The 21,632-nt window shown below is 39.4% G+C and overlaps 1 protein-coding gene across 5 annotated transcripts in view; it reads left to right on the top strand.

Annotated features, from left to right (window-relative positions):
• Window positions 1-21,632, top strand: part of LOC141111973 (uncharacterized) — a 144,875-nt gene that overhangs the window by 95,943 nt on the left and 27,300 nt on the right. For all 5 annotated transcript variants that reach the window (XM_073604222.1, XM_073604220.1, XM_073604221.1 and 2 more), the window contains 3 exons: window positions 262-10,452; window positions 15,876-16,027; window positions 18,344-18,473. In XM_073604222.1, the coding sequence (XP_073460323.1) occupies window positions 262-10,452; window positions 15,876-16,027; window positions 18,344-18,473 (10,473 nt within the window). The remainder of the gene's footprint in view (window positions 1-261; window positions 10,453-15,875; window positions 16,028-18,343; window positions 18,474-21,632) is intronic.

Genomic DNA, 21,632 nt, shown 5'->3' on the forward strand with positions numbered 1-21,632 from the left:
TTTCCCCACTCTATCCAAAACTGAAAAAAATAAGTTTGTCAATATATACATTTTGAGATATGTTTGAGGTCCCGGAGCATCAATAAATTGACTTTAGGCAAACCAGTATCTAAAAGGTGGAGTAAACCCTTGTTTTCCAATGGTGTGGTTTAGCTATGAACTCATCTAAATATTTATGTAATTTTACAGGATTTTTATTTTTTTTGGAGTTGACAAGCTGATGTAGACATTTAACTAGTGCTACTCTCTAAACACTTTCAGGTACTATTTCAAGATTCATCCTTGGAAAAGCTACAAATTGACCTCGATCAAACGAACGAGGATCTTGATCGTCTTAATTCAAGTCATCTGGAGGAGCGATCACAACTTATTCATGACCTGCAGAGGTGTGAGAGGGAGATGGATGTTCTTAAGGATCTGTTACAGGAAAAGGACAAAGAAATGTCCTCTTTGTCGGTCACTTTGACAGAATATACCGAGCAGATTACTGTCTTAAAGGAAACAATGGACTTTAAAGATGGGCAGATGAGAGAGATGTCTGATGCTCTAATTAAAATGGAGAGAGAACATCACCTCATAAAAGAAGCCCAAACATTGGATGTTCGGGAGACGAGCACTAAGATCTCCTCGCTGACCGAGCAGCTCTGTGAAATGAATGAAGAATTAAATAAAGCTAAAAGTCTTAACGAGAGCAAAACCAAAGAAGCTGAAGAGCTAATTAGGCAAATCAATGAAAACGGAATAACAATTAAGGATCTTCGTCAAGAGATACAGACACAGTCAGTTACATACAATAACCACGTAACTGAGTGTTCTGCACAGATTGCATCGCTTAAAGAGCAAATGAATGCATCTGCTGTAAGACTCAGTGAAACAGAAACAGAATATAAAAAGGAAGTTGAAAGCTTAAAGTTGCAGCTAGAGAATGATAACTCAGAGAAAGCTAAGCTCGCAAGCTTGCTGGAAGAGAAGACCAATAAAGAGCAGAGTTTTGAAAATGAGTTAAAAGCTGAAAAAGAGCAATACAACCACTTGGTTTCCGATATGTCAAAGAAAGATGAAGAACTACAAAAATTATTGAAACATCTCTCAGAGCAAAGAGACCTTTGTGATAAACTAAGCCAAGAATTGTCTGATAGTCAAGATGATGTGTCTTCTTTAAAGAAGAAGATAGAAACTTTTGCACAAGAACAGGAGATCTTGGTTAAAGCTCTTCAAGAAAAAACACACGAGTTTCAGAAGCAGATTGATGAGAAGTCTGAAATCAGTAAAACACTGCATTTAGAAAAGGAAGAGCTGCAAGAAAAATATAACGTCCTTAAAACTTCCATTTCAGATAAGGAATCCTGCATTCAAATTCATGTGAACTCTGTTGAGGAATTGGGTAAAAAGGTTCAGAGCTTAGATGATCAAAATAAACATTTGTGCAATGAGAAGGAAAAATTACTGGCAGAAGTCAGCCAGAAAGACTCAGAAATCTCTCACTTGAATCAGACTTTAAATGATGTCCAAACTAAATTGTCAGAAACAGAGCGTCAGCTATCTGAAGAGCAGAAAAATATTTCCAGTCTTTCAGCTGCTAAGGAAGAACTGCTTGCAAGAATTGAACACATTTCTGCTCAGAATTCCAAAAATAACAGCAAATTTGCAGCACAGTTACAAGAGAGAGAAAAGGAATGCCTTAGGTTAAAGAGTCAGTTACATGAAGAGCTGGAGGTGTCTCATAAGTTACAGAGTCAAATACAGTCTCTTGAAAATGATCTAGCAGAAGCTCAGAGGAACCTTCATGAAAAGGAAGATAAACTCAAGGTCACAGTGGATAATTATAATGTTACATGTGAAAATGTGAAAAAACAACAAGAAACAATTGCACTCGTGCAAAAGCAAGTGGAAGAATTAACCAAAGCTGTGCAAAATGAAAAGAAGGCATTGCAAGAGAAAGATATATTGCTTGCTGCAAAGCATTCGCATCTGGAGGACTTGACTTCAAAGTTAGAGAAGCTACAGAATGAAGAAAAGACTCTTAAAGAGACTAATCTAAAACGCACAGAGGACATAGAAGGATTAACTAGAGCAATGGCCAAGCTCCAAGAGGAGTTCAGCCATAGAATTAAAGAAAATACAACACTGCAAGAAAGATTAAACACAAGTAGCAAGGATGTTGAGAAGTTAACACTAGAAAGAGACTCCTCCATGCTGTCTGTCTCGAATCTAGAAAGTCAGTGTCACACCCTCCAGTCACAAGTGGTTCACCATCAATCAGTAGTAGACTCCTTAACACAACAAGTAAGCTTGTTAATCTCAGAAAGGGAAAAAATGAATTCTGACATGGAGTTGCTAAATGCCAACATATGCAGTAAAACGGAAGAGGTCAATGTTCTCAGTTCACATTTATCACAACAGGGCCATAATATTGCATCTTTGAAGGATCAGATTGACACAATCCAACTTGAGAAACAGTCTCTGCTTTGCAGTGTTAAAGAGAAGGAAGCACTTCTTTCACAGAAAGAAGAATTATTCCAGCAGGTTGAGAAGAAACTGGAAGGAGAAGGTTACTATTTACAGACTATCTCTGCTTTACAAAATAAGCTACAGAGTTCACTTTCAGAGTGCGCTCTACAGCAGCAGAAAATTAAAGACCAAGAGCAGGAGATGCAGAGATTGACGCAGCAGATGCAACTGTTGAAAGATAAAAGTGAGGAAGCAGGTTTGTTAAAAACACAGCTGTCCGAACATATGGAGATAATTTCCAACCTTCATTCTGAGTTGAAAAATCTAAGAGACAACTTAGATGAATTAAATAATGCTTTAACCAAAAAGGATGAATGTTTGAAGGAGAAGGTAGATGCTTATGTCAATCTGAAAACTCAGCTTTCTGAGATTCAGGACTCTTTAGAGGAGCAAAAGACCCATATTGAAGTGTTAACTCAGGAAAACGCACAGTATAAGGCGTCTGTGTCAGAAAAAGATTTGACAATAAGAAATTCTTTAAAAGAATGTGATGCATTAAAACAGAAGCTAACTGATAAAGAAGGACAATGCAATATGTTGATTCAGCAGATTACAGATTTAGAGGAAGCCAACAGAAAACAGAACAATGCGTTAAATGAGTTGAAGGTTTCCATAAAAGAACAGGAAACCTCCATTTTGGGAAAGCAAGAATTGTTAAATACTCAATTAGTGGAGCAGACAAAATTAGTGTCACATCTCCAGAACTCAGTCAGCGAGCTTAATAACACAATTAAAGATCTTCAGCAGTCCATTGTTGAGAAAGAAAATGCAGTGCAGAATTTGCAGGAAAAATACACTTCCCTCCATGACCGCAAACAAGAGCTTGCAGAGTCGCTTATCAAAAAGGAAAATGAAATTTCTAAACTTCTAAGCACTGCAGATGAAAAGGATGCTAGGTGTCAAGTTTTGGAAAGCAATGTACAAGCCTTTACCAGTGAGGTCAGTCTTCTAAGAGAAGAGCTAGACAAAGGTAATTCTAATGTCAGAAGTATTTCGGACACGCTCAGAATGAAAGATGAAGTCATATCTCAGCTTCAGAAAGCAGCGGAAGTCTTAAAAGCTGAACTAGAAAAACTGAACAGAGAATATCAAGAGACCCAAATTCAGATGCATGCATTAACGAAAGAAAAAGAGGAAAGCATCTCATTAAGCCACAACCTACAGGAAAATTTTAATTTACAGAGTCAGCTTATTGAAAACTTTAAGCATGATGTGGAAAGTTTAAATTCAGAGTTACTACAAGCTCGAAATATGACTGTGTTTGAGAAAGAACAGTTCCAACAACAACTAGAGACTGCAAAGCAAGAAAAGCTGCATCTGGAAGCAATCTGGCAGATGTCTCTGACAGAAAAAGACACCTTGTTGTCCACATTGGAAAAGCAGCTGTTTGAAAAAGCAGAAACTATAATGCAACTGAAAGAAAAGCTTCAGCACCAGCTGAAGGAATCAGAAGAACGCATTGGCTCAGACGCACGAGTCCTGCATCAGTTGAAGTCCGACAAAGCAGATCTCCAGAAGCAGGTTAGTGAACAAGCTGAAGAAATCCATGCTTTGAAAGTCTGTCTAGAAACCCTAGAATGCAATCTTAGTGAATTGAAGCAACAATCAGAAAAAGAGTATCAAAGAGTAAATGAGCAAAATGCAGTACTTAGGGAACAGAACAGCAGCTTAGACAATATACTGAAAGTAAAGGAGAATGAAGTACAAAGTATGCTAAAAGACTTGAGTTTTGTAGAGGACCAGTTATGTGTGTTAAGTAATGAGAACATTTCAGAATACAATTCATGTGACCAACAGTTGAGCTACAGTGGCAATGTAGAAAAACTTTCATCAATGTTGTCTAAGGCTTTGGATTACAAGTCAAAAGTGGCAGAGTTCATGAAGTTGCTTGAGGAAAGAGACCAGGATCTTGATCATAAATCTCAAGCAATTGTTACATATGAGAAAGAAAGTCAAATTTTGCAAGCTGAGTTGCAAAAAATTAAAGAAGAAAAACTTGGCAGTGATTATGCTGTGGGTGAACTGGCAGCTGCTAAAGAATCCTTAGCCCAACAGCAAAATATCTTAAAAGAAAAGGAGGAGGTTTTGGCACAGATGGGCAGACATATTGCAAGTTTGGAGGAAGAAATAAAGTTGACTAAGGAAGAACTACAGAAAAGTCAACTGACGGTGAGTGAAGAGAAAGCTAAAGCTCTGGAACTTGTAGAAGAGGTCAGAATGAAAGACTCAGTTGCTCAGAATATGAACCTGCAGCTCAGCCAACAGAAAGAGTTAATTTCCACACTAGGTGACCAAGTTAAAGAAAAAGATTCTTCCCTGATGCAGGTCATGGAATCGATGTCAAATCAAATGGTCAAATTTTCATCTGAGAAAAGCATGTTGAATTTAGAACTTCAGAATTTGCAGTCTGAGAAAAATTCTTGCCTCTTGCAAATATCTGAATTGTCAGAGAAGCTTCAAGCCCATGAACTGAAGTTACATCAATCTGAACAGATACTAGCTGATAAAGAACTATTTTTATGCAATTTATCCAATGAGAAGGACCTCCAATTGGAGAAATTTAATAAAGAAAGGGAAAACTTGAAAAGAAAGCTGCAGGCGGCTTTAGTCATTCGGAAAGATTTAATGCAAAAACTTGAGAAACTGGAGCAAAGCAAGCAAGATGATTTAAATGTTGAACAGTTCAAAATGTTGGAACTTGAAAAAACTGTTGAAGAGTTAAATGGCAGACTAAAGACCGTTATAATGGAGAAGGAGGATCTACAGTCTCACATTGAACTTTATAAGCAACAGATTATAGAGAAAGATGCACAAACGAGTGAGCTCTACAGGGCGCTCTCAGAAAAAGAAAATCTTGTGGTAGGACTCCAAAATGAGATCACTGAATTACAGCAGGGTTTCTCTGAGAAAGATGGCATGATTCAGGAATATATAAAAACCATGCAGGAGAAAGAACATAGCTTTTCTCAGACTAAAAACGCATTAAAAGAAAAGCTTAAGACTTTAGAGGAAGAAAATTCTCATCTAGTAGAAAATCTAGAAAACCTTAAATCCTGCCTTGAAAAGGCTCATGGAAAATCAGAAACTCCTACCGGCTCTCACCAGGTGTCACCAAATCCATCACCTACTGCTGGAATCTCAGTCACTCCAGAATCGAGTTCTATTGAAGGATCATTTGCACATACAGAAAACACGATTGTTCATAATAATGTCCATGCTTCACTTTTATGCACCCAAGGAAATGTGGAGAGTAAAGAAAAACATGCTGCTCTGTTAGAAAGTCTTAGTAGGAGTGTAAAAGAGTTTGAGCTGTTACAGAAAACATATGCGGAGTTGCAGCTTGCTTACAAGACAACATGTATGGAGTACAAGGAACAAAGAGAGCAAGCATTTTCTCTGCAAAGCCAGGTTGAAGCCCAAGGAGCACTGGTTTTACATAAAGAACTGGAGTTGGCCGACAAAGACAAGCAAGTAGATCAACTAAGGCACAAAATTGAAGAGGTTTCTCATAAATTAGAGAACAGTAAGGAATATGAACATTTAAATTTTGAACTAAAAGCATGTCTCCATGAGAAGGATGAAGAGTTGCTAAAGATGAGCTCTGAACAAGTGCAGTTATTGAGTGAGATCCAGTTACTGAAAAATGAAATACAAAGACTATCCCATGATTTGGAAAAAAGGCAGGAGGAAACCTGCTCCTTGAAGGCTGCAATGGACTCTCAGTCGATAAATGTAGAAACATTTGAAGCTATGAAAAATGAAATTTGTGTGTTACAGAAAGAGATTGAGGCATCTAGAAAGATGAAGGAGAGTGCTGAGCTCAACATTCAGCAGATAAGCAAAGAAAAGGATATGTGTTTTGAAGATTGCCAGGTGCATAAAATGGAAATAACCAAACTTAAGAATGAACTTGAAGTAGGAGTCTTTGAATTGTTAGAAAAAGATAAAGAAATTACTGTTTTAAAGGATTCCCTACAAATAAATGTACGAACATCTGGAGAAGAGATAAAAAGATTGTGCAAGCAATTAGAGGAGCGTAAGGAGGAAGCAAATAAATTGCGCACTGATTATGACCAAATGAAGGAAGAGCTGGGAGAATGCATTTCTAAGTTAGAAAAGGCACATGTGGAATTATCAGTTTTTAGAACAAAACAAATAGATTCTAGAAAAGAGGAAGAAATAATTATACAGTCCAACAGCACTCTGCTCTCAAGTAGTCCTGATCTTAATCAAGTGGTTCCTGAAACAAAACCTGCTTCGGATAACCTACAAGGAACAAGAGAATGTGCTCAGCTCACATGCAAAGATTGTCTAAGAAAGCAAAAAATTATTGAGGAATTTGAGAATCAGGTTATGAAAACAAATAAAGCCATGGATGATCTTGCTCAGGAACACAAGAGGAACATGTCAGAAGAGTCCAGCTCCAAAGAGCACATCCAGAGAAAGCTTCAGGCAGCATTGGTGTCCCGCAAAGACTTACTGAAAGAAAACAAAGCACTGAAACAGACTGTTGAATCTCTTAATCTTGAAGCAGGTGCACTTAAGCATTCCCTTGAAGAAATTCAAGAAAAGCATGAATTGGAAAATACCTTACTCACTGATAAAAACAAGGACCTCCTCTCAGAGAACGAAAGACTTTTAGTGGATAATGAGAGTCTTTCTGCTGCTTGTGAAAGCCTTAAATCTACAATGGAGACAATTGTTCAGGAAAAAGAAGCATTTTCCTTTCAACTAAATTCTCTTAAGGATTCACAGACAGTTGAGTTGACAGAATGGAAAGCCAAGCATGGTGAATTAAATAAAGAGTACGAGTCTCTGCTGCAGGCATATGAAAATGTAAGCGATGAAATTGATAAAATGAGGCAAGTCATAGACATAATAAAGAAAGAAAAGCATGACATTTTAATTAAGATTCATGACCTTCAGAATGAAAATCAAGTTTTGTCAAGACAGATTGAGGAGAATGAGGAAGACATAGTCAAACTTAGAGCTATGTTGGAATGCAAAGATGCAGAAATAAATCAACTAAATCAAGAAGCAGATGGTATACCAGTTATAGTAGAGAAGGCATCTCAGTTTGATGAAATAGCTGAGAAGAATTGTCAACTTCTAGAAGAAAATAGACATTTACAAGAATCTTGCGAAAACCTGAAGTTATGTCTTGAAAATAAGGAAAAAGAAAACAATAGCTTATTTATTATTAAAACCGCCTTGGATAAATTGCAAGTGGACATGAAAATGTACAAGTCTGATATGGAGATTAAAATTTCAGAAATGAGTTCTGAAAATGAATTGCTGTTGAAGAACATCAAAGAGCTAAGCATTAAGCTGGAGGAAACCGAACAAAGCTTTATGAAGGTTGAAGCTCAACGGGACAACCTTTTAGAAAAAGTAAGGTCTTCTGAGGATTTGTTTAAGCAAGAGAACGAAGCCCTCCGGAAATTAGAAAGTGACATAAATAACATGCAGCTCGAAAAAATTAACCTGGAGGAGAAAGTAAAAATTTTGGAGGACGATAAGGCACTTTTGTTAGATGAGATTGAAAATATACAGGAGCAGTTCTGTACGGTGAAGAATGAGAGAGAAAGTATGGAGACAGAATTACTTAAAGCTGTTAAAAACAACAGTTTGCTCTCTGACAAATTTAAGACTCTCCAGGCACAAACCAATGTTCTCAGCCAGCAGGTAGAATATCTTAGGAGTGAGAAAAACAATATTATTCGTGAGAGAGAACAGCAGCAGTTGCATGTTCTTCGAGACTTAGAAGAGAAAGTAAAATCTGCTCAGGATGATAATAGAGGAACAAAAAGCAAATCAAAAGAATTGCAAGAACTTCTCAGGGAGAAGCAGCAAGAGATTAATCAACTTCAACAAGATTCAATAAGATTTCAGGAGTTAATATTAGATCTTGAAGGCACTATTAAGGAATCTAACAGCCAAAATGAAATTCTTAAGAAAGAACTTGAACATACATCAGCTCAGTTAACTCAAGTGAGAAATGAGGTTTTGTTCCTGAACAGAGAACTCACAGATAAGGAATGCTCACTGGAACATGCCAATAATCAGAAAACCGGGCGTGCAGAATTTAGGGGGATCAATGGTAAATGGACAGTTGATAATCCAGCTCAAAATGTGGACAGAAAAAACATGTCAGCAGGAACTGCAGGCTCTGGCGGGATCACAAAGTCTCTGAATAATTTAGTTCAAGGAAGCCCTTCAAACAGAAGTATAGAAGTATACAGTAATGGTGTAAAAAGAGAGGTGAAAGAGCCTGAACCAGTTTCTCAGTCTAGAGCTGAAGCCCCGCCAAAATTAAAATTAGAGCAGGTTTCTCACCAACAGGTGTCAGGAAGCCCAGGAGATGACTTGAAGGCTTTGCAAATTGCTCTGTCAAATAAAGAAGAGGAATTTCAACAACTGAAATTAGAATGTGAGACAATTAGGGCAGATGTCCAAAAACAGGTCATCCTGTCTGAGCATATGAAACAAATTATCAATAATAAAGACAAAGAGATATCGTTGTTAATTTCTGCAAAAGGTGGCGAAATATATAGTTATTTAGAAGAAATACAAAGCCAATCTAGGAAGCAAGAAGGAGAGTATGAGCAGCGTTTATCCAATGTCCAAGCACAGAAGGAAAAGTCAGACATGGAATGTGAGAAGCTAGAAAAAGAACTACAGAATCTTCAAGTGACTTATGAAAAAGCTGTTCATGATAAAGTCTTGCTGTCAAATGAAATTGAAGCTTTTAGAAAATCAATGTCTTCTCTGCAAACTGATAGAGACCAACTATTTTCGGAACTACAGAAAATACATCAACGCAACGAATCAGTACTAAGTCAAAAAGACAATATCATCCTCTCCACCTCTGCTGAAAACAGTGCTCTGAAAGCACAACTCAGAAATGTTTTAAATCGGGTCGATGACCTCAATGCTGAGAATGCCATGCTGGGTGCACAACTTATTCGATACAGAGAAGACCTTAACCAAGTATTGTCTCTAAAAGACCACCAGCTAAAAGAGTTACTGAGACAGAAACTGGAACACATCAAGAATTTAGAACAAGAAAAATGTGATCTTGAAAAGCAAAACAGAGAGTTACACAATGTGTCTGTAGCACAACAAAGCTCTGCCGAGGCCTTAGAGCTGGAAAAACAGAAACTGATCACTAAAGTCAAAGACCAGGAAGATCTCATTGCTACAATCAACAAAGAGAAAATTATTTTTGAAACCAGTAAGAAAAAGGATTTACAAAATTATGCTGATGGCCAAATAAAGGACTTTGAGGACAAATTTAACCACAATATTGTGGCCTTTGGGCAAAACACCTTACTCATGGGTAGTGAAAGCAGTAAGACTGCAGAAAAGACTGAAAAGACATATTTAGACATGTTGCTTGAAAATAAAGAGCTTAAATCTCAGAATGAGTCTTTTGGTAAAGCAATGGCTGCCTTACAGAACAATCGAGATTCCTTGATAGGGGACTTTAAAGAGCTGCAGTGGAGGTATGCTTCTGAACTAAAATCGGAAAAGATCCGTGGTGAGGATCTGGAAAAACTGCTTAGTGATTTTAAGTTCCAACTTTACAGCCTGCTGAAAAAGAACGCCTTAGTTGATGAAGCTGTTCTTGCTGCTGAAAATCTAATAACAATCGATATGCTGGTTGCCGAAATAGATTCCGTGTGTAACCTTTTAATAAGCAGGGAATCAGAAATCGCTAGGCTATCTACGGAGTGTGCTGCCTACAAGCAACAGGTTGATGCTTTCTCCAAGGCCATGGCAAGTCTACAACATGATCGAGAGAGATTATTACATCAACTCAAGGAACCCACCATAGTTCGAGAGTCCATGCAAGGCATCACTTCTGTTAATCAGCCTCCCGAAGTCATGGAATCGGATTACCTTGCCACAAACAGATCACAGCCTGATAAATTAACTCAGGTATATTTATTACATATATTTTGTGCCATTTTTATCTTGAAAGTTTCAGCCGATGCATGAACTTCATCATGTTATTGTTTGATAGACGATATTACAGTAGTTATTCATAGTACTCCCACCCAATATCTTCTAGGAAAGGCAACAGACAATGAAAGATTTGCTCATGCTGCCTATAATTGTATTTTAGGGCTTGGATCTAGTTTTTACCTACAATTACTAATAGTGCAATTCATATATGATGAAGTCTTTTTTTATTTTTTTTATTTCTAAGCAGAAAGTAAACCTTTCCATATGTGTGTGCTATGATTCGTTAAATATTTAGCTATTAACTGGCTAGGTATAAAATATTGCATGTGAGTGTTTAACCACTTCCACTGGCTTGATGTTAAATGACATTGTGAACTTTGATTGGAGATATCTGGATGATACAGCTATAGGCATCATCCAGATACCGTATCTTTTTTTCAGCTGGCGATTCCCTGCAAATTAAAAGCCATCATAGTGGCTGTTTAGCTGCTTGATTGCTTTTATAGATGTCGGGAGGGGGCGGTTTACCATAGAGCTAGCCATGGACCAGATTGTCCCTGGCCATCTTTGACCCTCGGACATGTAAACACTGCCACTTTTTAGCTGGAAAGCCTGAGATCAATTTTTTTTTTTTTTTTCCTCAAGCTTTCCAACATAGAGGAGAGATGTGGGGACTTACAGACCCCAGATCTCTCTTTAAAGAAGACCTGTCATACCCTATTCCTATTACAAGGGATTTTTACATTCCTTGCAATAGGAATAAAAATGATAAAAAAAAATTAAAATTTAAAGGGAAAGTGTAAATATAATTAAACCATAAAAAAATAAAATAAAAAAAGTACAGATTTCCCACCCCCTGGTGCTCGCACGCAAAAGCATACGTAGGTCACGCCCAATTATGTAAGGGGCATTTAAACCACACACGTTGGGTATTGCTAAGGCTGGCGATACTTGTAGCTTTCACATTCACCAAACACTGTGAATGAACGATGCAGTGGGCGGAGCATTTTTTTTTTTTTAGATTGTAACAGCGAGCAGGGGGAGAAGATCCCTGCTGGCGGTCAAAATGTCGGATCGGGGTGCAGGGGGGCCATGGCATCTATAACATGTTACACCCGAAATATAGGTGTAACATAACCTTTTACAAGAAGTGAACTTATCCTTTCAATATTTACCAATTGTTGCCAACTACTGGAGCGCCAAGCATAGACCTGACTTTTAACACCATCTACCAAAAACTGTAAAGGTAGTGCTTGACTTTCATTTTCTGGGAAATGCTGTGTCATATACAGTGGGGAAAATAATTATTTGATCCCCTGCAGATTTTGTAAGTTTGCCCACTTACAAAGAAATGAAGGGTCCATAATTTTTATCAAAGGTGTATTTTAAATGATAGAATATCAACCAAAAATCCAGAAAAAAAAACACGTGATGCAAATATTATGACTTGAGTTGCAGTTCAGTGAGTAAAATAAGTATTTGATCCCCTACCAACCATAATTCTGGCTCCCACAGACTGGCTACAGTATGTGCTCATGTGGTACACAGATTAGTCCTGTCCATTTAAGAAGGTGTTAAGACAACTGGTTATATGTATAAAAGACACCTGTCCACAGAATCTCTTTCATCCGTTCATACCTCACCATCATGAACAGGATCAAAGATGTCAAAGGACGCCAGGAACGAGATTGTAGACCTGCACAAGGCTGGAATGGGCTACAAGACCATCTGCAAGAACTGTTGGAGCGATTATTTGCAAATGGAAGAAATACAAAATAACCATCGACAGCCCTCGGTCTGGAGCTCCATGCAAGATTTTGCCTCATTAGGTAAGGATAATCATGAGAAAAGTGAGGGATCAGCCCAGAACTACACAGGAGGAGCTTGTGAATGAACTCAAGGCAGTTGGGACCACAATCCCCAAACAAACCATTGGTAACACAATATGCCGCCATAGATTGAAATCCTGCAGCACCTGCAAAGTCCCCCTCCTCAAAAAGGCACATGTACAGGCCCATCTGAAGCTTGCCAATGAACATCTAAATGATGTAAAGAAAGTGCTGTGGTGAGCTCTTTGGCATTAACTCGACTTGCCGTGTTTGGAGGAAGGAAAATACTGATTATGACTCTAAGAACACCATCCGTACAGTCAAGCACAGAGGTGGAACATTATTGGTCCCACATCGAGGAACCAATGGATGGGGCCATGTACTGTAAAATCTTAGATGAGAACCTTCTTCCCTCAGCCAGAACACTGAAGATGGCTCGGGGATGGGTCTTCCAGCATGACCATGACCCAAAACATACCGCCAAGGCAACAAAGGAGTGGCTCTAGAAGCACATTAAGGTCATGGAGTGGCCTAGCCAGTCTCCAGACCATAGTCTTATAAAAAATTATGGAGGGAGCTGCAACTTCAAGTTGCCAAGTGACAGCCAAGAAACCTTTAAGGATTTAGGGAAATCCCTCCTGAGATGTGTGCAAACCTGGTAACCACCTACAAGAAAGGTCTGACCTCTGTGCTTGCCAACAAGGGTTTCTCCACCAAGTACTAAGTCGTTTTGCTTGGGCATGAATTACTTGTTTCACTCACTGCAACTCGATTTATAACCTTTGTATCATGTGTTTTTTTTTCAGGAGTTTTGTTTGATATTCTGTCTCTATCATTTAAAATACACCTATGATAAAAAAAAGTTATAGATCATTCATTTCTTTGTAAGTGGGCAAACTTATAAAGTTTGCTGGGGATCAAATCATTATTTTCCCCACTGTATAAATGTAATAAATATTTGTGAAATAAAGATGTTTTTACATTTTAAATGATTTAAAAAAAAAAAAATAGCATCAGCTGATAAACCCAAAAAAAATTTACAACTGACAAGCAACTATTTTATTACTGCCCCTTTAAACTAATCTTTGTCCTCTAAAATGCCATGACTGTCTGTTCCTAGCAAAGTGGGCATGCTCATAAAAATACTTGTTTGTTACTTAAAAATTAATCTCTCCTATTCTTGTGCATGTTTCGTCATTGTAAACTGTACATTTACTGAAAAATGAAACGTTTCGCTTTTTATACACTTTAAAAAAAAATGTTCTGACTGGAGTTGAGATTTAAAGGATAAGTTCACCTTATGGAACATGTTCCACCCTTAGCGTGGAACATATAACATGTTCCAGCAGCTGCAGCCTCTCCCCCTACCTCCCCAGTGATAGTAAGCAGGCACCTTCTCCAGGCGCCCGCTGTCACTGTTTAAAAACAACATGGCCATGTGGGGCTACACCCGCCCGGCCATGTCATTCATTCCCAGTGCTCTGTGAATGGGAAACTACAAGTACCATCAGCCTTTGCGGCTGTCGGCTTGTAGTTTCGATGACCTACCATGGCGCTGTTCAGCGCTCTGGTAGTTCTCTCTTTCTGTCAGTGTGTATATCTGCCCATACAAGGCATGAGCAGACAGATACACAGACAAGTCTGCAGGAGTCCTGCATGGCACCCGCAATCTGCTGATCGTAGGTGCGATGCTTTACAGGCTTGAAGTAAAAAAAAATAACTGCACATTTTTTTCAACTGCAAATGATTGATTATGGTTGGTGGGAATCTGTCATGAGATCACACAATTCTCACATCTCTTCATGGAATCTTTTGCTTAGTTGTAAATCTAACAGTACCATTTTCAAAATGAAGTGTTTATATACGTTTTTTATACACTTGTCCCGCTGCTCGTCTTTACTCTGTTCAACAGCTACAGTCACATAAAGAATCCTTACATCTAACACTTTGGTGTGTGTCAGATGCCTGTAGCCCCTTCCGCATACAGTGGTTCCTTCCTCTGAACCCTTTGTCACTACTGTGTCCCTGTAGTGATGTAAAGGCCGGTGAGATGAATCCGTGTGCTGCTGGGGACCAGAAATTCAACACTTCTGGTAGTCGGATGTGAAAAAGTAGTTGCTCTGCAAGAACACAGAGAAAGCCAAAGTAATGAGCTGTGGGACAGATGAGTAAATCGCTTCTTCTTTCTAGCTGGTGCTGTGATGAGTTTTTTTTTTTTTTTTTTTTTTCTTTTTTTAACAAAGCAACAGAGTGGCCTTGGGTTCCTGCACCCATCCATTACCCAATTGTTACAAATAAACCATGATTGAAATTTCTGTTTCAGTTTTGGATAGTGGTTAGAGGCTAGAAGCTCTGGCAGGTTTTCATCGGTGTCTCCGACCCGCTGGGAATATTTAAACTCTCTGTCTTGAAGACCATCGCCATTGGGACTGAACGTGATGGGAAATCCAAATGTTTAGTTGTCACCAGAAAAAGCAAGAGATATCTTCCCATAGGGAAACTTGTTGCCGTGGCAACAAGAGGGGATTTCTTTCACACTGGGGTAATTTCATTTCACTTTATGTTGTGTCACAGGAAGGAAAAGCTCCTCAATAGAACCCAAAAAAAATATTGACTGAATAATTTTTGGATACAATGGGAAAGAGACAGGACTTTTGTTGGGTCTTTGTTACTGCTTTAGATCCCTGTGGGGAGATTTCATCTCACTTCCTTTTCTGTTGACCTCAAAATAAGAAATGAGGGAAATGATTATCACACGGACATGTCAACATAAGAAGCCTCTAAAAGGTTCAAAACTTTTTTTTTTCCCATCCTTTTTCCAATTGGAGTGTTTTTCTCATAACGTTTTGTCCTTCTGATGGTGGACCACCCTAAGAGAAAGTAATGGTAAATCTCCCCATTGGGCACAAAGTAAGAGACCTGGCAGGATTTGTATCTGAATTATTGATTTTTTTTTGTCTTGAATTTTAACTTGTCTTTGGTGTCAGTGACTACTATGTCACTAATGCCCAGATGTTGATCAGCACAGGCATATAAGATATAGTGGATGTCTTGTGTCCCTTGTCTGGTTGACCTGGATAGTTATTATTACAGGTACTTGTGTTGCGCCGACAATTTACGCAGCACTTTACAAATATATTATACATTCACATCAGTCCCTGCCCTAAAGGAGCTTACAATCTAATGTCCCTAACTCACATTCATACATACACACACTAGGGCCAATTCACCTACCGGCATGCGTTTGGATTGTGGGAGGAAATCCGAGTACCTGGAGGAAACCCACGCAGGCACAGGGAGAACATGAAAACTGCAGGCAGGTAGTGCCGTGGTTGGGATTCAAACCAACGAACCAAGTCCTGCCAGGCGGAAGGGCTAAGCCACTGTGTTGCAGGATGATAGATGTCTTATCCCTTGTCTGGTCGCCTTGAATAATGCAAGTTAGTAGATACTTATGTCCCTTGTCTGGGATAGTTGTCATCCTATGTCCATTGTCTGGTTGCACTGGTTAACATACTTAGTCCTGTCCTATATATTGTAAGTTTAATGCTAATTTTCTTCCATTAGGTGGCAGAGACGATGAAGAGCTCAGCGGTTGAGTCCCTGAAACTGAGGAAAAAAGTGCAGGAGTTGGAGAGACTATTGCAGGAATCCTTATCTTTACAGGAGAAATTGGAAAAAGAAATCACAGGCTATCAGTCTGAGCTGCCTGAACTGAGGTATATATATTCCTATGTTATGAGTATTCTGAGCCAAAAATGTCACTGTTCATTTATAAAGGACTGCTAAATGTGAGTTAAAAAAAATAAAATAATAATAATCTGCATATAAATTGGTCTTCTGTACACCTGGTCCTCAAGGCTATCAGTGCATTTTTTAAGGGTCGTTTTGCCCAAAACTGAAATGCCATTGTTTGGTAGAAGCTGAAGAGTTAAACCATCTGACAGTATCTTCTATTTCTCTGGACTGTTTTGATGAGACCTCCTCGCTGAGTTCCCAACTCTGCACACCTGCTTTGCAGATTATAAAGGGTTCCCACTTAGCCTGCTGGATTTGATTATCTATTTAATATTATGGAGAAAATGACAGGATTTGCTGGAACACCCAAAACTCCCAGGTGGACATGAATAGAGCCAGGAATTATGTTAAAATGGATCTCAGTGTTTGTGTGTCAAAAACATAGACAATGAAGTTGAATTAATTAAAGGGAAATTGTTCACTTTGCAAGTGCAGTTGCAATTTGCAAGAGAATTATTCGAGGAGCTTAGTGTATAAGGTAAAGCTCTTCCAACTTATCTAATCGTGTGCAAGCAAAAATGCTGTTTTTTTTGTTTTTTTTTTTTTTTAGTTCTTTTCCTTGAACATAGTTGGGTATTTTTTTCAAAATGAAGCTTCACCACATTCACAAAGCTTCGGAGAAACTTCCCTTGCAACAATGAAAGGATAAGCTCACCTTTTGTAACATGTTACACCCATATTCAGGGTGTAACATGTTACTGTAGCGTTTTCCATGACCTGGATTTCTGCAATTTTCGCCCGCCAGTGAGCTACTGTAGGGGGATTTGTGCATTTCCATAAAGCCGGGATGCGGGCCTTAGCTGCTGTAAGTAAATGCCTGAGTAATGAGTTCTTAAATTTCTTGTTGGAAAGCGATGTATCGTTTAACAGATAAGCCACTGGTTTCTTAAGTGAAATCCCCATCAGGATCTTAATTGTGGATTCTACCTCATCCCAGAAACTGTTTAATTTAGGGCATTCCCAAAAGATATGAAAAAGGGTTCCAACAGACTCCCCACAGCACCCAGCAGGTTACATAGTAGGTTGAATAAAGACACCAGTCCATCCAATGTCTACAATTGTCCCTATCCCTGTACATTGTGTCTCATTAAGATGCTCATCTATTATATCATTATTTATTTAAGGTACCCATATAGCGCCATCAATTTACACAGCGCTCTACACATACATTGCATACTCACATTGGTCCCTATCCTCAAGGAGCCCACAATCCAAGGTCCCCAGCTCACATTCATATACTAGGGCCAATTTTGGACAGAAGCCAATTAACCTACCAGCATGTCTTTGGAGTGTGGGAGGAAACCGGAGTACCCAGAGGTAACCCACGCAGGGAGAACATGCAAACTCCAGGCAGGTAGAGTCATGCTTGGAATGCGAACCAGCGACCCTTTTTACTGATAGGTGAGAGTGCTACCCACTACACCACTGTGATGCCCAGGTGTCTGGACTCTAGCTGTACCACCGCATGAGAAGTTTGTAGCCACCCTCCTGGTATCTACTTGCCCAAGAGGCTTTTTTTTTCCATTTATTGGGTATGTTTTATAGCAGAAAGTAAAAAAAAATGTTTTTTTTTGTTTTGTTTTTTTAATTTTTGGTCTTTTTTTTGTTCATCGCAAACAATAAAAACCCGCTAATGATCAAATACAACCAAAAGAAGGCTCTATTTGTGTGAAAATTTTTTTTATATATTTTTATATTTGCTTGGGTACAGCTTTGCATGACCGAGCAATTACCAGTTATAGTAGAGCAGTACTGAATAGCAAAAAATGGCCTGGTCACAAAGGGGGTAAAATCTTTCCGAGCTGATACTACCCTCGTCAGAATGCCTGATAGCAGCATGAAGAAATTATTGCTTTTTCTGTAATAGCTGCTGTGGTTTTATTATGAGGCTGGGGGGGGAGTATAGATTTCCTGAACTAAAAAAAATCCATGCCATGTCAATAATGAACCAATGCATTTTACATTCTGCTTTGTTTGGCACATTTGCATGTTTTGTTTTTTTTTCTATAGATTTTTGACAGTTCTTTACAGTTTATGTAGCCTAGATTGTATTGTCTGGGTTATTCTTCAGCATCTTCATTGTTTGTGTAAGTCATATTTTGTTTAGCCTTTCAAGAGCAGCAGAATGAAAAAAAATCGCATTTGAATACTTTTGTCTTTGTGGCTGCTAGGATCACTGTTCTCTGATTCCATAAACAAATGTATCACATACTCATATTATGTTTTTCTCTTTTCAGAGCTGAGAAAAATTTTCTGATAGCTGAAGCACAAGCCCTTCGTCTTCAGTTTAACGCCGCTCTTGCTGATAAAGAGTTGCACAAACACCAGGAAATTGCCGTATTTGGCAGTGTGTTAGATGGCATAAAGGTAGGGCTTAAATCATTGTTTAGACGTTTTGATATTTTAATACCAGGTTATTCTTTTACCTATTACTACATTTTAAAAAGCCAGAGACAGAAGCTGGAGGAGTTAAGTAACACCGACATCCAGCAAAAAAAAAAAACATAAAAACTTTTAAACTTTATATCTATACAGTTCTCTAACTGTATAGTCGTACAGTACAGGGCTTGTAGTCTTAACCAATGGGTTATATGCTGCTTCCTTCAGGTGATTGGATGCTGGGGCAAAATCTTTGCTGGGAATGCTGCCAGTGCACCCTAATATAACCGTGCCCACTTTGTGAGTCTTATATGAGTCTGTGAGTCTTTTATATGGAGACATTTTTCTAAACATTCCTTTTTTATTTCATGATTTCAACTGATATTTCTATCAAGATCCAAGTGCTCATTGCCTTAGGGCTCACTAGAAGTTTCCAGATTGGGTTACTTTTTGATGTACATCATAAGAACTGTACCTGGACCCCACACTAGTGGGGCCAGCCTGTAATGGATCCTGCTTTCAGTGTGCACCTTGGCATATGTTGCGACCTAGGTAGTTGGCAGCATGGGGCTATAGAGGTCTGGGGCCTTGGTCCATGAAGATGGGGTATGCCACACCACAAGGGGGTTGGTTCTCTCCGGGAACCTGCAGCTTGTGTCGGGTAACACAGGGCTTCCCTGTAATTGTGACTTGGTCTAGTTTTACATTTTGGCTCTTATTTACTTTGTTTTTCCCTCTTTGTAAATTTTTCTACTATGTTAGCGGTAGGTAGTGTTATTTTTTCTAATTTGGTGGGTTTTTCCAACACAGTGTTGCTGCTCGGATAGTGACCTTGTTGCATTATGCATTTTCACTCACCATTTTCGCTAAGTACGCAAGAAAGACATCTGCTGGTTCACGACTGCCTACTGTTCCTGAAGTACAGCCTTAGGACATTGGTCAGCGCCTGGGTTACTGCAGCTCCTATCCCAGACAAGCTAATACCCTCTTATTTTGCATCCATTTTGTAAATGCCGCACATGGAATCCTCTCACTTAGCAATGACTAATAATAAAAAAAAAAAAGGGCCTAATGATGCCGCAGATGGCACTGGGGAAAACCAGCAAAACACTCAAGGTGATAGCTGTTGCCCTGCATTGGAGCAAGGTCTAGTATTGACACAGCTGGTTGTAACTGTAGATGCAAGCCTGACAGGATGGGGGTCTACAATCCCCGTCTGTACAGGGAACCTGGCCCTGGCTGGAGTCAATGCTGCCCATCTGGAAATCGGAGTCATATGTTTGACTTTCCTTCACTGGACTCCACTTCAACATGATCACCCAGTCAGGGTTTCCATTAAGACAATGCCAGGGCTGTGGCCTACCTACCATCAAGGAAGTATCAGAAAGTCGCTGCTCCATTAAAAATGAGTTCTCATCTTGATAACAGGCTTTGCTTATTTCAGGGCGGCCCTGAAATAAGCAAAGCTTTATTCTTTCCTACCCAAGAACCACATTCCAAATCTCTCTGCTGTCTACATACTGGGAGTGCAAATTTGACAAGGAAACTTTCTGAGTCACCAGTGGGTAGATTCAGGAAAATATTTCCACCACTCTGAGATCTTTCTGATGCTCTGTTAGAAACATCACCTCTTGATGTCATGGCCTCCAGATTCAATAAAACCTGGACAGGTTTGTGGCCAGTTCTAGGGATCCTTTGGCCTTCATGGTGGATGCTCTAGTGATTCTTTGGTCCTCGTGCAGGCTGGTGTATGCATTCCCTCCATTAAAAATTATCCCTTAACTGCTCAGCAAAATCTAGGAAGTACAGTGATTCTCATCACTCCAAATTGGTCCAGGAGAACTTGATACAGAAACTCCTGACGGACGGACCCTAGCCTCTTCCAAATAGGCCAGACCTCCGGTCAGAGTGCCCTCTGTTGCACCATAATTTTTCATTTGCTGGCCTTAATGGCATGGCTATTGAAACTCATGTCCCAAAGTATAGGGGTATTGCTGACTGTCATTCCTACCTTGCTCAAGGCGATAAAACCTGCATCTCATAGGATCTACCATCACACCTGGAGGGCCTAATTTGGCTGGTGTGAGAGCAGGAATCTCAGCCCCTGTGAATATTCTGTTTCTCACATCATGGCCTTCCTAGCTCTTAGGGCATAAATCTGTCCACTTCGAGTACTATCTGTTCTGTTTCAGAAACAGTTTGCTTCGCATTCACTTGTTTAAATACAAGAGTTGATCACGTAAATCCCCCACTTTGACCTCTTGTATCTCCTTGGGATCTGAATCAAGTACTTTTATGTCTTTAAAAACCTCCCTTTTGAACCAATTTGGGATATCCCATTAAGGGATCTCACAAGCAAGGTGAACTTCTTGGTGACCATTACCTCCATAAGGCGTGTCTCGGGGTTGGTGCCTGTTCATGTCTCTCCCAGGGACAAGTTGGATCTTGAGCCTGGACTCTCCTTCCTCCCCAGTGTAGTTTTCTTCCTTTCACCTGTACTACTCCGAAACACACCAAGGAGATTTTGCTGCACTGCCTGGATGTGGTCAGAGCTATTGGGGTCTACATAGCTGCAACATCCTACTTTTTGTCCTCTTGAAGATCCCAAGAAAGGGACCATCTTGCTTCCTCTGCTACCATTGTTAGATGGCTCAGGCTGCTTATTTCCAGGGCTTACGTGTTCAAAGAACTGTTTCCTCCCTCCCCATTCTGCCATATCTCTAGGTGTTTCATCGACTTTTTAGCATTAAGCATCCTTTTCTCAGGTTTGCAAGGCTCCTACATGGTCATGTGTTTGTACTTTCTCAAAGTTTTACAGGGTGGGTGTTCAGGCTTCTGCTGATGCTAGCTTCGACAACTAACTGCTTCATGCTGTCATCGGAGTGGTTTGGGTCCATTGTCTCTCTTTTTGTGGTCCTGTTTGTTTGCAATGATTTTTCTCACCCCTCTGTTTATTGCTTGGAGACGTCCTTATGGAATAATGAAAATTTTCACTTACCAGTAAATTCTATGATTTGGAGGTACCGTACAGAACACAGGTCCCTCCCCACTGGTCTCCATTTCTCCATATTGCTTGCTATAAAAGCCTTTGCCATTGTCCAACATCTTGAAGGTAGTGGCTTATAACCCATGGTCTCACTTCCTGTC

The sequence above is a fragment of the Aquarana catesbeiana genome, linkage group LG11 (assembly GCF_042186555.1).
Source record: "Aquarana catesbeiana isolate 2022-GZ linkage group LG11, ASM4218655v1, whole genome shotgun sequence".
Taxonomy (NCBI): Eukaryota; Metazoa; Chordata; class Amphibia; order Anura; family Ranidae; genus Aquarana; species Aquarana catesbeiana.